This window comes from Haliotis rufescens, unplaced genomic scaffold (genome assembly GCF_023055435.1).
Source record: "Haliotis rufescens isolate VD_foot unplaced genomic scaffold, xgHalRufe1.0.p SCAF_7, whole genome shotgun sequence".
In the NCBI taxonomy this organism is placed as follows: Eukaryota; Metazoa; Mollusca; class Gastropoda; order Lepetellida; family Haliotidae; genus Haliotis; species Haliotis rufescens.
The window spans coordinates 54,350,132-54,367,283 of record NW_025964361.1 but is presented as its reverse complement, the minus strand read 5'-3'; the positions used below and the strand labels follow the sequence as shown (position 1 = coordinate 54,367,283).

Sequence of the window (17,152 nt, the reverse complement as noted above, 5' to 3'; positions counted from 1 at the left end):
ATTGATATATACACCTATCAGAGAGTCATTGATATATACACCTAGCAGAGAGTCGATATATACACCTAGTAAAGAGTTTTTCACATATATATATATATACCTAGTAGAGAGTCGTTGATGTATACACCTAGCAAAGAGTCAATATATACACCTAGTAATGAGTCGTTGATATATACACCTAGTAATGAGTCGTTGATATATACACCTAGCAGAGAGTCATTGATATATATTCCTATAGAAAAGTTGTTGACATATAGACCTAGCGGAATCAATATATACCTAGCAAAGAGTTGTTATATAACCCCAAGCAGAGGGATCTTGACATAGATCTATACACCTATGATCTATACACCTATGTTGAGGGTCTCTGACATATACACCTAGTGGAGTGTCTGTATACACGGTATATATCTGTATACAGTCACACTCAGATGGTCTCCACGGTAAGCAGTTTCAGACATGCTGTTGGGTTATGGATTTGTTAATTCAGGGCCCACTTGCACAAAGCGATCTTAGCGCTAAGACTCTTGTAAGCCTATGTTTAAGTATGGGAGTTACGATCATCTTAGCGCTAAAATCGCTTTGTGCAAGTGGGCCCTGGTCAATTATAACACACAGATGTGTAGTGGGTCAATTAAACAGGAAACGCATCACTGTTAAGTGGTTAAGAACAAAACATAAACAAGCATTGCAGGCAACAGAACACACCAGGCAAAGGGTCTAGCAAAGACTGGCAAGCACTGCAAAGTCCCAGTCTAAATACCAAGCAACCAAACGTGTCACAACATGCAGCACACAATGCACATGCACATGCAGGGGGGGACGAGGGAGGAAGCAATGGGTCGGTACCGTGGGGAGAGGCGAAACTGATAAAGAGGTGATGATGCTATACTGGGTGACACTTTTTAACAAAAAAGTCTACATAAACCCTGACGCTGCAGGACTCTTGTCTAGCCCTGAGAGACGATGGTGAAGGAGATCTTGTTTAGCTCTGTACATCAAAGTCCAACAAGACTCATTAGAACTTTATATATATACAATTTCCTGGGTTTCATTTACTTATTACAGAAGGGATAATAACATCAAGGATCAATTATTATTGTGATTCATATATGCACACTTAATCATTCCTGTCTTCTTTTACATTAGGGAATTCACATTAAGAATATTAGTGGCTTGGAATAATTTTCCTTAATGAAGGTTTAGGACCCAGACCGTGATAAATGTGACCTAGATTGCGTGTTGTGATTCTGGGAACAGTAGTGACTAGGGAGACGTACAGCTAACATTGTCTGCAGTCTTTGTCTTTCCCGAGGTACAAACTTTCGCTCATGAGGGGGAAGAATGAAGAAAGATTCCAACTGAAAAGAAAGAGATGAAAGACATTGTGAAAAAAAAATACTGATACCTTCACCCTCCAAAGCCTCAGGGTCATACTGAAAAACAGGCTCGCATCCAACATAGCATTAATGAGCCATCAAAATCACTTACAAAAATATCCAAAAATTATAGAAAACACTGACCAAATATAACTACACACTTGACATGAATTTACCTTGGTCATATAAAATGAGATATAAAAATATTAAAAAGGACAAAACATTACAGTGAGACACTGTCAAGAATGTGATAAATCATTGTCGAATGTTGTCAGAGTGCAGTACAACACGGAACAGAGAAATGCCTCCTTGGAACGAAAGACACTTCAGACAGACAAAATCTTGGCACCATTTACATGCAGAGCTTGAACAGAAAATATATTCTATGTGATGGAGGAGAAACGGTAAGACATTCCCGGCACTACTGCCCCGGAGATGTATTCTGTACCATGACAGACTCTGATCATTGTAACCCATGCGTGATCTGTGCAGACTTGTGTGTCGGACAGTGTCCCGAACTGGTGCAACTAGACTGGGTCGTAGTCTCTGTATACGGGACAGTGTCCTGAACTGGTGCAACTAGACTGGGTCGTAGTCTCTGTATACTGGACAGTGTCCTGAACTGATGCAACTAGACTGGGTCGTAGTCTCTATACAGTCAAACCCTGCTAATCTGGACAGTCTTCTTCGAACAGATACTGTCTCAATTGCCAAATTTCCTGAAGAACGTAGAATGGAGTTATGTCCCTTTGTATCAAGATATAATGAATTTAATTCTTTAATTTCTTACATCTCACAATACAACAAAGGAGATTAATTTCATTGTTGTTATTTACGAATCGCTAAATGAAAAATAGCAAAATGAAAATAATATTAAAATGACTTTCCGGATAATTTTTAAACACCGACTCAAATGGTATAAAAAAGAAACAGAAACTGAAGTTAACATGCAATATCACTTTGTGTTGAAAAGAGGATTCATTGCGAAAATTGTAATTCAGAGCTAAGTGTTTACCGCAAAGTTTGAAGCGATGTTGATTTACAGCCCTCGGATATGACAAATCCTGTTCTGCAGTCGTTAAGCCATGAAAAATGGGCATAAATTCAGGAAATTAACCAATGTCATTTACATATAATATTTCGATATTTTCAACCACCATCATTGTAAGAGTGAGTGAGTGAGTGAGTTAAAGTTTAATGCTGCATCTATTATTGTAAGAACAAAACAAAGTTCAGTAAACCAACTAAAAAAATTAATTACCCCCCCCACACCCCAAATTAAATTAATTACCAAACAAGAAAATATTGTGTGAAAAGTGGGTTTTCCTGGCTAGAGTGTGGCTATTTGTATAAAACGCTGATCTAGTAAATAGTGTGTAGGTGGCTCTGCCCGGAGACAGCTAGCATGTACAAGTAGTATCATTGTATCAAGGAAGAACACTCCAACAGAGACTAGACCCAGTCTACCATGTTCCAGTTACATGTATACACAGACACGTTGTCCCTTTAGGTTTGGTGAGAACTCAATCAGGTGTAAACCGAGGACAAGTACCACATTGGGCGAGGGGCAGGCTTCAGTGTTTATGTAAAAGAAGGTATTATTCTGGTACAAGTTTATAAGCAGGGCTGAAATAAAACCTCAAAAACACTTGTTAAGGGGACAGAAACTCAGAGTGGTGGAGTCAAGCCTCGTGATGTATTCCTGAAGACCTGTCAACAAAAAATCTCAACATCTTAACCCGCAACTGAGAGATTGTCTCGTCCAGACTTGATTATTTACAAGCTGCTGTCATATTGAATATTGCCGAGTGCGGCGATAAACAACCAAAAAAACACTAGATGATGGCTCTGTCAGATGATGGTATCATGTGTCTTACAGTCTCTCTTCTAGAGGATTGGTGATTGTGGCTCGACAGTGTATTACAATTACAGAGTTATTCCCCTTGCATGTAGACATCAAGAGGACATATCACAAAACCTATGACAGCTTGATGTCTACTTACATGTATATCATAAGTTATCCCCCTTGCATGCAGATTCAAAAGACTATGCCACAGAATCATCATTACAAACTAACTGCAATACTTCCCATTGCATGTTGACTTCAACAGGACATATCACACAACCTAGGATACTGCTTGATGTATACTGCCATTGCTGTCAGAGTTATTCCCCTTGCATGTTGACTTCAACAGAAGAACATATCACACAACCTAGGATACTGCTTGATGTATACTGCCATAGCTGTCAGAGTTATTCCCCTTGCATGTAGACTTCAACAGAAGAACATATCACACAACCTAGGGTACTGCTTGATGTATACTGCCATCGCTGTTGGAGTTATTCCCCTTGCATCTAGACTTCAACAGAAGAACATATCACACAACCTAGGATACTGCTTGATGTATACTGCCATTGCTGTCAGAGTTATTCCCCTTGCATGTTGACTTCAACAGAAGAACATATCACACAACCTAGGATACTGCTTGATGTATACTGTCATCGCTGTTGGAGTTATTCCCCTTACATGTAGACTTCAACAGAAGAACATATCACACAACCTAGGATACTGCTTGATGTATACTGTCATCGCTGTTGGAGTTATTCCCCTTACATGTAGACTTCAACAGAAGAACATATCACACAACCTAGGGTACTGCTTGATGTATACTGTCATAGCTGTCAGAGTTATTCCCCTTGCATGTTGACTTCAACAGAAGAACATATCACACAACCTAGGATACTGCTTGATGTACACTGTCATAGCTGTCAGAGTTATTCCCCTTGCATCTAGACTTCAACAGAAGGACATATCACACAACCTAGGATACTGCTTGATGTATACTGTCATAGCTGTCAGAGTTATTCCCCTTGCATCTAGACTTCAACAGAAGGACATATCACACAACCTAGGATACTGCTTGATGTATACTGTCATAGCTGTCAGAGTTATTCCCCTTACATGTAGACTTCAACAGAAGTACATATCACACAACCTAGGATACTGCTTGATGTATACTGTCATAGCTGTCAGAGTTATTCCCCTTGCATGTTGACTTCAACAGAAGAACATATCACACAACCTAGGATACTGCTTGATGTACACTGTCATAGCTGTCAGAGTTATTCCCCTTGCATCTAGACTTCAACAGAAGAACATATCACACAACCTAGGATACTGCTTGATGTATACTGTCATAGCTGTCAGAGTTATTCCCCTTGCATCTAGACTTCAACAGAAGGACATATCACACAACCTAGGATACTGCTTGATGTATACTGTCATAGCTGTCAGAGTTATTCCCCTTACATGTAGACTTCAACAGAAGAACATATCACACAACCTAGGATACTGCTTGATGTATACTGTCATAGCTGTCGGAGTTATTCCCCTTGCATCTAGACTTCAACAGAAGGACATATCACACAACCTAGGATACTGCTTGATGTATACTGTCATAGCTGTCAGAGTTATTCCCCTTACATGTAGACTTCAACAGAAGAACATATCACACAACCTAGGATACTGCTTGATGTATACTGTCATAGCTGTCAGAGTTATTCCCCTTGCATCTAGACTTCAACAGAAGGACATATCACACAAACTAGGATACTGCTTGATGTATACTGTCATAGCTGTCAGAGTTATTCCCCTTGCATCTAGACTTCAACAGAAGAACATATCACACAACCTAGGGTACTGCTTGATGTATACTGTCATAGCTGTCGGAGTTATTCCCCTTACATGTAGACTTCAACAGAAGAACATATCACACAACCTAGGATACTGCTTGATGTATACTGTCATAGCTGTCGGAGTTATTCCCCTTACATGTAGACTTCAACAGAAGAACATATCACACAACCTAGGATACTGCTTGATGTATACTGTCATAGCTGTCAGAGTTATTCCCCTTGCATGTAGATTCAAACAAGAGATTATACCACAGAACCAATGATAATGCATGCTAACTGTTGGACGGATCAGAGTTATGCCCCTTTGAATGTACATTTGATTCAAACAAGAGATTATACCAGACACATTGATATTGCCTTCAGTAAACTTACATATTTCAGAGTTACTTCCCTTTGGTGACAGAATATACCACATACCCACTGATACTCCCCAATGATAACTGCAACACTGGTCCGACACACTTGAATCAGTGAACAATATGGGTTTAATGTTGCTTCTAGCATTATTTTTTAGTGTTACTAATGTAGCCGGTCGGTGGTGTTAACTCTGAGTTAGCCACATATTCAAGCACCATAAGTCTACCTCTACATTTGTATCTACATTTACTTCCTCCTCCATCATCATCATCATCATCATCATCATGGGGGGCACGGGTGGCCCAGTTGTCTAAGGCACCGCAATTCGCTGTGCAGAGTTGTGTCCCCTGGGCATGCCAGAAACCTATGATTGTGGGTTTGAATCCTGGTTCGTCCCGATTATGTTTCTAGGTTTGTCAGCACCATACCCGTGCTCGTGGGTTTCACCGAAGTGGTAAACGTCTGAAACCTGCATCACTTCGGGCTTTCCTCCCACATTAAGCTGACAGGCCTTGATATAACTGGAATACTGTTAAAAGCAGCGTTAAACCAAACTCACTCATCATCATCATCATCACTTCATGTTGTGTTCATTACATGTTGTCCTTGTCTGCAGTTGAATATCAGCCCACAACTGAAACACCCTTTGCAGTTTCTGATTTTTCAGCTTAACCTAGACATTTGACAAGGTAATCTCTTTGGTGATATGGACAAGGTGCCCGACTTCGGATCAGGTGATCCTTGGTTCACATCCCATCACATGGCTTGGAATTTTTAGGCTCGGTCACTTGGTTGATTGAGTGTCATCATACCACTTATAATACATAGTGCTCACAATATCGATCACTGGTTTGTCTGGTCCAGTCTCGATTATTGACAGGCCAATCGTCATATAGCTGAAATATTGCTGAGTGCATCATTAAGCAACAAACCAACCAACAAACATTCTACATGGATGTCTGCAAACAAATACTAAAAACACTGAAAAGAATAAAGAAAAATTATGACCCAACAACTTCAATGCCAGATGTCATCCTTATTCAGGGTTTGATATGGTCTGCATTCTGAGAAAAGTTGTACTTTGTTTGTGCCCTAATTATAGCAATGAAAAATATATCAATTCTTTTCAAAAATGACCTGTTGTCTAGATGCATTTAACTCCTGGTATCTCTGCTTGAAATTCAGCATCGTTTACTACTCCTCAAAAAGGACCACATTGATTGATTATGGATTCATTGATTCTCTAGGTCTGGATTAATTGATTTTTCAGGTCTGAAATCATTAAAACGCAAGAGGGAATCATCACACAGCTTGCAAGAGTTGCCTCCCTTAGACTCTCACAAACCCACGAACTGTCTCCACTACTATCACATGTACCTCTTGTTGTAAGTTAGCCTTAAGGTGGCAAGGGTCGTCAGTGATAAAGGGCATAACAGTTACTGTCACACGTTATTTAGTGGACAACAAGCTCGTATTTCACATGAGGACAAACGTTTATTGTTTATCAGATCTAGCCTGATCCTTGTGGATCAGCAGTCAGGGAAACTACCTGGCATTCCAACAGGATCAAGGGACAACATACCAGAGGACATACTATCTACCTGGCAGGAGGACGCGGAACAGATATGACGCAGCGATCTGCCAACAAGGTCCACATTCTGAACATACTTCTCCAATTCAGTCCAACAGAAGTTGCTATATCTCACATTGTATCTCCAAAACAGTGAAAAAAACAAGACGGACGATAACATTTCCTGAGCAGTGGATCAGTCCTGACCAAAGCCAAGTCATCCATCCCTGTTTTACAAATCACTGAGAATAATCAACCCGGCACTTTCCTGTTAGGTACAAGATATTGATCAGCAATAAACAGTCCTTTCTATGTTGCTGGTGGGTCGGGTTACGCAGAGGTGGCAGTGGGGAGTGCTGGTCGTGTCACACGTCCTGACCACCGACAAAGCTTGACTTGTAGCCATCTCACATACCCAACTCACCCCATCACGGCACGCAACACCATCAAAGAGGATGCTAGCGATAACAGATTTGTTTATGTATGTTAATTTTACAAGGACAGACGACACAAAGACTTCCTCTTGGTTGTGTTGGGCCATTGCATCCAATGGGAGTCCGATGTAAGCTTTGTAACCTTGGTAGTCTTATATATGCTCAGTGAGTGAGTATGGTTTTACGCCGCTTTTAGCAATTTTCCAGCATTATCACGGTGGGGGACACCGGAAATGGCTTCACACATTGTACCCATGTCGGGCATCGAACCCCGGGTCTTCAGCGTGACGAGCGAACGTTTTAACCACTAGGCTACCCGACCGCCCCCTATATAAGCTCAGAGTCTCCAAGGTATTCTGGTGCAGGGTGTAAAGGTTTTGTTTTGTTTGTTTGTTGTTTAACGCCACATTCAGCAATATTCCATCTACATGACGTCGGTCAGTAAATAATCGAGTCTGGATCAGACAATCCAGTGACTGACATTATTAGCATCGATCCACACAACAGGGATATGATGACATGCATCAACCAAGTCCCATTAGTCACGTCTTACGAAAAGCATAGTCGCCTTTTACGGCAAGCATGGGTTGCTGAAGACCTATTTAATACATGGTATCTTGTGTTAGGTTTCTGTTTTATTCATCCAGGCTACTGAAACTGCTGACACGGAATTAATCCTGTACATGTGCGAGGACGCTGCCGAGGAGGGGGGAGGATGAGGTTGTAATTCCTGTAGTTCTCCTACTGATATAGCATTGCCCTTAGGCCAGACTTTTTTAAACGCATGGTTTATGAATGTGCCGACTTCCCAAATTTGTAATGTAAAAAAATAAAAAAATAAATGAAAAACTGTTTTTTCATTTTACTGACAATAAAAAGGTAAAATATTTTACAGAAATCTATGTTTGCATTGAACAGTGAATCCAGCCGAGACATTTATTGTTGTTTCTCTCCCTATTCCTTCACCCCCATGATTTTTCCACTATCTTCTTTACATTTTGACGAAACACAAAACTTATATATAAAAATATTGAAATTGGAATTAATATTTTCGACCTACTGACCTAAATGTTTGGACTTGTTATCCTTCAGAATAAAAAGGTGAGTGAGTGAGTGAGTGAGTGAGTGAGTGAGTGAGAGGTTTTATGTCGCTCCTAACATCATCACTACTTGTCCACTTGTGACCCATGGTAATCACATAACTTTATTCAGGAGGCAATGTCACAATGTAACACACAGTAACATACACATATACCAAATCACCAACGATTTATTCTTTATTTAATGTTCATATAGTGATTCAGGTCAACGATTAATTTATCTGTCCTTAATTATGGAGAGTATCTGGCAGCCAAGCCTTACACAGTTGCCTCCCTTTGACCATATATCTGCTCCCCAAACGTTACCAGTATCTGAACTACGTCAAACCTCCAGGGGGAACAAACATCTGCTGCTCCTTTACATATCAGAAAGTCCAAGTATTTGAAGATTTCTTTAAAAAGAAATTCATGGAAATGCCCACTTTGAGTACTATCTCTTTATCAACCTCTTGCTGTTACATTTATGCAGATAAACATCAGAAATACAAGAAATTAGCAGAGGTAATTCCCCTCCTACCCCACACCGATACACCTGGGGGTCTCAGTCACAAATACCTATGACAATTGACTACCAAACAATACAGGGTTTTTTTCACCCTCGCTAATTCCTGGCAGTAAATAATGTGCACAGCCATTGACAGGGACCTCATAGGGAGGATATTGTGACTCCAGGTCTTTCAATGTTGTTATTAAATGGACAGCTCATTTGTCAAAAACTGTTGGAATGACAACATTCTGCATGTAATTCATGGCGTGCTGGGGATGTATCTATTCCGAACATAATTCACGGAAGTGGGCTGTAAAGATGTAAAGACACTCCTATATACTGTGATAACCTCCTGGCAACCTGTCCAGCCATCCATGTACATCCTTGCCAGCAGTTACAATGTTTCCTAAAACAAATTGCCAACACAACATTCAGCAATATTCCAGCCCTATGTACCAGACAATCCAGTGATTGATAGCACGAGTCCCGTGTTGTTGGGGTCTTCATCATCATCATAGGCCTACAGTTCATCAATCAGTCTGAAGTCCAGTGAAATACTTCTCTGTCTAGTATGCTCTGGTAATGTTAGTCTATTAAAATCTACTGAAAATCACAGACTACACAATATTCTTTACATTTTCTCCACCCACTGCACCTGTGACTCCAAGTTGAAGTCCTGCTTCATATCTCATACAGCACACCAGTTCAGTAGACTGGCATTTCATCTCCCCAAAAGTTATCTTATTTAGGGATACATATGTACAAGAACATAAAATAAAATCCAAATGGAGCCTTGAACAATCCATAATTTCTGGAGCGGAGGCATTCTAGACATGCCAAATCATTCTACGCTCTTTAAATTATTTTTTTAGGGTCTGGGAGACAGACTAACACATGATCAGTACGGGAGCGGAAGTGTTTAATGAAAATGAAGTTACCAACAGTGCTGCTCCTAGCAAAATCTACCAGATTAACAAACTTCACGATTATCGAAGTATCAACAAGTCATAATGCCCCTTAATATAAAGACCTTTCCATTGGTAAACAACAAACTTGCAGAACCTAAAAAATGACCTCAAAAACATATATAGCCTATGTCCTATGAAACCTCTATGCCCTATGAAACCTCCTCAATAACCATACATGGCCTTTGAGACATTAAAAATATTATTAATTTATCCTTAATGATCCAGGTGTCCCATGAGATGCCCACCAATTACCAGGTCTCCTCCCAACAACCCCCACCCACGTCCTGATGCTCCAGGTGCACCACAAGATGGCCACCAACCCTCACCCACACCCTGATGCTCCAGGTACACCAAGAGATAGCCACCAAGCACCTCCCAACAACCCCCAACCACGTCCTGATGCTCCAGGTGCACCACAAGATGGCCACCAAGTACCTCCCAACAACCCCCACCCACGTCCTGATGCTCTAGGTACACCACTAGATGGCCACCAAGCACCTCCCAACAACCCCCACCCACGCCCTGATGCTCCAGGAGCACCACAAGATGGCTACCAAGCACCTCCCAACAACCCCTACCCACGCCCTGATGCTCCAGGAGCACCACAAGATGGCCACCAAGCACCTCCCAACAACCCCTACCCACGTCCTGATGCTCCAGGTGCACCACTAGATGGCCACCAAGCACCTCCCAACAACCCCCACCCACGCCCTTATGCTCCAGGTGCACCACTAGATGGCCACCAAGCACCTCCCAACAACCCCCGCCCACGCCCTGATGCTCCAGGTGCACCACAAGATGGCCACCAAGCACCTCCCAACAACCCCCGCCCACGCCCTGATGCTCCAGGTGCACCACAAGATGGCCACCAAGCACCTCCCAACAACCCTCACCCACGCCCTGATGCTCCAGGTGGACCACAAGATGGCCACCAAGCACCTCCCAACAACCCCCACCCACGCCCTGATGCTCCAGGTGCACCACAAGATGGCCACGAAGCACCTCCCAACAACCCCTACCCACGCCCTGATGCTCCAGGTGCACCACAAGATGGCCACCAAGCACCTCCCAACAACCCTCACCCATGCCCTGATGCTCTAGGTGCACCATGAGATGGCCACCAAGCACCTCCCAACAACCCCCCCCCTAGCCCTGATGCTCCAGGTGCACCACAAGATGGCCACCAAGCACCTCCCAACAACCCCCGCCCACGCCCTGATGCTCCAGGTGCACCACAAGATGGCCACCAAGCACCTCCCAACAACCCCCACCCACGCCCTGATGCTCCAGGTGCACCACAAGATGGCCACCAAGTACCTCCCAACAACTCCCAACCATGCCCTGATGCTCCAGGTGCACCACAAGATGGCCACTAAGCACCTCCCAACAACCCTCACCCACGCCCTTATGCTCCAGGTGGACCACAAGATGGCCACCAAGCACCTCCCAACAACTCCCAACCATGCCCTGATGCTCCAGGTGCACCACAAGATGGCCACTAAGCACCTCCCAACAACCCCTACCCACGCCCTGATGCTCCAGGTGCACCACAAGATGGCCACCAAGCACCTCCCAACAACCCTCACCCATGCCCTGATGCTCTAGGTGCACCATGAGATGGCCACCAAGCACCTCCCAACAACCCCCCCCTATGCCCTGATGCTCCAGGTGCACCACAAGATGGCCACCAAGCACCTCCCAACAACCATCACCCACGTCCTGATGCTCCAGGTGCACCATGAGATGGCCACCAATTAGATGGGCTCCTCCTTACAGCTCCAAATCTTGTACTTACCACCAGAAACTCTTTCTTGTCAACTATTTGGTTACCGTCAGTGTCAAACATGTTGAAGGCGATACGAAAACCAGATCTTGGCTCTGAAATGTAAAGTATGCATTATCAGACACTTCAAAACATTTTCAAGGAATTGCCCACACAACATTAGCCACAGTAACAACAATACTTGCACTGGGGTCAGGGGTAGATAACATCAAGTTAGTGTTAGGAAAACCAGTGGTTGATAGCTTGAGCAATGCTCTACAGGAAGACAATCAATCAGGTTATGCATTCTAACCACTCAATGCTCATTTCATTTCATTGTTACAGCAAGCATGGGTTGGTGTGTTAGGGACTCCTCACAGGGAGACAAGCTTGGGGTACTGGGGGCCTATTCTGATCCTGAATAATCACAGGGAGACAAGCATGGGGTACTGGGGGCCTATTCTGATCCTGAATAATCACAGGGAGACAAGCATGGGGTACAGGGGGCCTATTCTGATCCTGAATAATCACAGGGAGACAAGCATGGGGTACTGGGGGCCTATTCTGATCCTGAATAATCACAGGGAGACAATAGTCCAAGAGATAGCATGGAATTTATTTACCTCAGAGGTCCAAAAGGTTTGAAATGTAGATCATGAAGAAGATTGAGTATATTTTCGAGAAATCAATTTCTTACAAATTGTATCTTGACCATTTCCTCACAGTATGCCATTAAAGGCATGACTCAGCAAAATTTTTTAGCGCACATGTGATTAAGGAAAATGCGAAAAGTTTAATAAAAATTGAAAATGACTAAAGTTATTTGGGTATTGAAGTGAAGGTATGAGCATATACTTTATAAAAGAACACAATATTGCACCCACTATATCAAAATGTCTTATCTGTGATAGGAAATATCATAATATTTATGATTTTGTTTGCAAAGTACCATCTTTTGTTTCTTCTTACTCCTGTAATATGAGGTTTTAATTATCTCAGTAATTTTGCTTTACAAGCCCAACATTATAGAAACAATATTATTCATTTTCAATACTTTCAAATGATTATTCATGAAGATTCAGAGTTTTATTCAAAGGAGTCAGGATGATTTATTTTTGGTAAAGGGAGATAACTCCATCCTAAAATCATAAACTGTGACAATTCAGACAGTTCAAGTACAATTAATGTAATAAAAAGGACCAGATTTGAATAGAGTTAATCAATTAACCTTTCTAATGAAGTTTTAGTATATAATTTCAATCAAGTGCAATGACTGGTCCCTGATGCCAAGATGGCCGCCATGCTGGAAGCATTGTAGACAGCAGGATGGAAAAGGTGAGTTGTTGTAAATACCCTTATCAGTATCTTTTACACTGTTTGTCATAAGTTGTGTAATGATCCACAGAATATATTATCACCAGTTCAACAGTATAAAGTCTTGTGATTAGTAATAAAGCTCCTGCAAAAAGTTAAGGCTATCAAGGGAGATTACTCTTAATTTCAAGTATTTCCAGGGAGCAGTTGTTGTATTTGTTTGGGGCTATTCAAGTTTGATTAATCATTTATAAAGCAATTTGTTTGTTTTTTAGATGATGTGTAGTAGCAACACCATTCCTTGACTGCAGAGGCACTTAAATATGAAGAATGGATGATCAAAATCTCAAATGTATTCTGCATCTGGGTCAACATTCAAAAGAACCAGTCAAAAGGTTTGACAGTGAGTCATGGCAACAAATACAAAATGCTGCCAAACTTCGCCTGAACAATTATTCTTCATCAAAATACCATAAAGCATGTGAATATGTGAGAACTCTAGATGCCATTGAACTGTCCTATGGATATCATATCAACTGCTACAAAAATTTCACAGCTATTCCAAAAGAGAAAACTGAGCACCAAAGAAATGCATCTGTTTTACTACGTTCAAAATTGCCTGGTATTGCTTGTACTTCCTCTGGGGTATTTGAAAATTTGTGCATTTTCTGCAAAGCTGTTTCAAAGCGTGTTGGGAATCATAGAGAAACACTTGGAAGATGTGAGAGTTTTGATGCTGAAGAAAAAATAAAATCTGCTGCTGAAACCCTGTGTGACCAAGCGCTACTTGCTCAGATTTGTGACGTAGATTTCATATCGAAGGAAGTAAAATATCACCATTCTTGTCGTAGGCTTTACCTCAAAAGAGCAGAAAATATATCCATCAATCATGGAGCATCTATGGAGCACTCTGACAACAGCAAAGAAAACCTGAGCAATGCACATGAGACAGCCTTCAAGACATTGTCACTCTATGTTGAACAAGAAATTATTGTTAAAAATGGCGCTGAATACCTCACATCTCTGCATAAACAATATGTGACATCCCTTGGGAGTGAATCTAAATACAGTGCACAGAAGGTGGAAGCTAAATTGCTGAACAAGTACAAGAATGAAATAAAGAGTACCAAATCCTCCAACAGAAAAGGAAAAGTAATTTTTTCTTCAAGTCTATCAAATGAAGATGCGGTCCTGTACGCTGAGGCACAAGCAAATTCCAATTCTGCACGTGTAGTGGACGCAGCTTTTATTCTGAGGCAGGAAATAATCAGGATGAGAGATGAGTCAAAGGATCTACCATTGCCCTTGTCAGCACAAGTTATAGGAAAGGGTAATGGCCAACCCTCCAGTGATTTAATGCGATTCTTTAGAACATTGTATACAGGCTCTCCAAAGCCCAAAGATCCACCTAGTGTCAAGGCTGAGAGATGCATCAGGTCATCAGCAGATGACGTTCTCTACAATACTTCAAATGGAACTATCAAACCAGGTAAACATCTAAATCTTGCACTTGGGCTTAAAAGTATCACTGGCAGCAGGAAAGTCATTGAGATTTTGAATCATTTTGGACACTGTGTAGGGTATCACTGGCTGAAATGTTGGAAACGGAGATGGCAACATCTGTATCACAAACTGAATCACCACTTCCAGATGGTCTCCTTCACTCACCTGGACTTCACACTGGCACAGCATGGGACAATTATGATGAGAACACAGAAACTCTGTCAGGTGCTGGGACACTTCATGACACAGTCGGTATATGTTACCAGGATATTCCAACAGCCCCAGTTACACCTGAAGATGTTCCAACACATACATCTTTTAAAGCAGGAAGAAGAAAGAGATCATTCCAAGGAGAACAATCTTACATCCAGCCATACATGAAGAAGCCTAGGATTCAAAGGTTTGAGTATCCATTATCCGAAGATGAGGAGCCTGCAAATTATGTACACTTCAGACACATGGACATGCTCTGGATGATAGGTTATTCGTGGAATCAGCAAACCCCAATGTGGATCGGATGGAATGCACGATGGTCAGAGGACTATCTACCACAACAAAAAATTGGGTTTTTGAAAAACATAACAGAGCCACCAACACAACTGAATGTGGTTGCTAAAACACTGAGGATATCTCAAGAAGTTGCCAAAGCCTGTGGGGAAAACATGGCACTTGCCACTTATGATTTGGCTGTAGCCAAACTTGCATTGCAGATACAGGCACAAGAAAAACCCACCTATGACAACGTGTTCATTTGCTTTGGAGCTTTCCATATATCTATGACTTTTTTTGCTTGTTTGGGATACCTCCTGGATGGATCTGGGGGACCATACCTCTTGACTGAGACTGGTGTCCTTGCTGGTGGATCCCTCAAGGGATTTATCAGTGGTAGACATTACAATAGATGCAAACGCCTTCATCTAATACTAGCCCTCACGTTCTGGAAACTACATTTTCAGTCCTTCCTTGACAAGCACCCTGGAATTGTTGATGATGACATGAAGCAACTGGTGAGTGAAGTCGGCGTCAATCCAACATCAGAGTCTGTCAAACTGGCTTTAGAAAAGAATGCAATTCAAAGAATCCTTGACACATATGATGCCTATTCAGAGGAGACAAGGAATGGGGCTCATGGGAAAACTGCTCAGTTCTGGATCATCTATATCGATCTTGTAAACATCTATCTGATGTTTAGCAGGGCCTGCAGGACGTGTGACTTCAACCTTTTTGTGTACTGCCTTGGACGGATGTGTCCAACTTTCTTTGCTATTAATCGTCCAAATTATTCAAGATGGATGACCTTGTATCACTTGAATCTACTGAACATAGATATCACACACCCGGGAGCAAAAGAGATGCTAGAAAATGGAGGACTTTCAATAAAGAGAAGCACAAATTCATTCTCCAGAGTACCAGTTGATATGGCACTTGAGCAAACTGTCAATGCTGATGCGGCTTCAAGGATGACAGGAATTTCTTCGTTCATACAATCAGAGTCTGCTCGCACAAGATGGATGATAACTCGCTCTTTAAGAAGCGCAGTTGTGTCAGGTCTTCTTGAGATGGCTGGCCTTGACAGAAAAGATGAAACTTCTCGTGAGCAAAGGCTATGTCGGGTTGTGAGAGATCACCAGGATGTTGAGAAACTTCTCAATGCAATAGAAAATAGTTTGAATCCTTTCAGTGAAGCATGTCCCAACTCCAACCTCTATTGTATCAGTTCCGGAAAGGCTGTACGAGATGAAATAGCCAATGATCTTGTTTCTGTGCTACAGAAAGGAGAAGAGTGGTACAAGCAATTTCAAGATGGCTGTTTCAGTGATGCTCGTCGGTTTGAAAAACCTATTCCCAGACGTAAAGTAAAAAATTTTGCTGCTGAAGCTGTGAAACTTTCATGCACAGCCAAAGATAAGAAGGTAAATGAGCTGAAATGCACAAGTGATCTGTTTGGAAGACTACTGTACCTAGCTACAACCTCAAACATCAACCTGCAAGAAGTCTTTCAATATCCCTTGACTCCAGTACCTCTTTGCCTTGCCCACATAGACGGCTCTCTCAACAAGACTGACAAATCAAGGCTTCTGTACTGTCTTGAAAAGAAGGTCGAGGATCACTCACAAGCTGTCACTCTTGATGTATGCATTGTTGATGGGATGTTCTTTGTACAGTCTCTCAGGAATGTACCTCTAAGGTACAAGGATATTGCCCAAACAATGCTTATTGCGCTCTGTCGAATGGCCAAACGTGTTGAGTTTGTGTGTGATACATACAAGAGTCCATCCATTAAGGATACTGAACAGCAGATGCGTGGTCCGACTGAATTTGAAGCCTTAGTGACAGGTCCTCTCCAGATTAGACCAAAAGAATTCCATCAAGCATTGAGGTCTCCAACGTTCAAATCATCGCTCCTGAGGTTTCTTGTAGAAGAATGGGCAAAAGATGAATATAATTCAATATTGTCAGGACATGAACTGTATGTTGCCATCGACAGTGTGTGCTATGTTTTCACAGCCTACAGTGGGCAAGTTGTCAGATCACTTGTTTCCCATCTACAGTCTGGCCACGAAGAAGCAGATACAAGATTG

At 42.0% G+C, this 17,152-nt stretch overlaps 1 protein-coding gene across 9 annotated transcripts in view; it reads right to left on the bottom strand.

Annotated features, from left to right (window-relative positions):
* LOC124133694 (calcium uptake protein 3, mitochondrial-like) overlaps positions 1-17,152 on the bottom strand; it is a 130,044-nt gene that overhangs the window by 9,949 nt on the left and 102,943 nt on the right. For 6 of the 9 annotated variants that reach the window (XM_046498175.2, XM_046498166.2, XM_046498167.2 and 3 more), the window contains 2 exons: positions 11,787-11,869; positions 1,281-1,361 (listed from right to left, as the gene is read on the bottom strand). In XM_046498175.2, coding sequence (XP_046354131.1) covers positions 1,281-1,361; positions 11,787-11,869 — 164 coding nt within the window. The remainder of the gene's footprint in view (positions 1-1,280; positions 1,362-11,786; positions 11,870-17,152) is intronic. The other 3 variants (XM_046498170.2, XM_046498173.2, XM_046498174.2) reach the window with 1 other exon arrangement.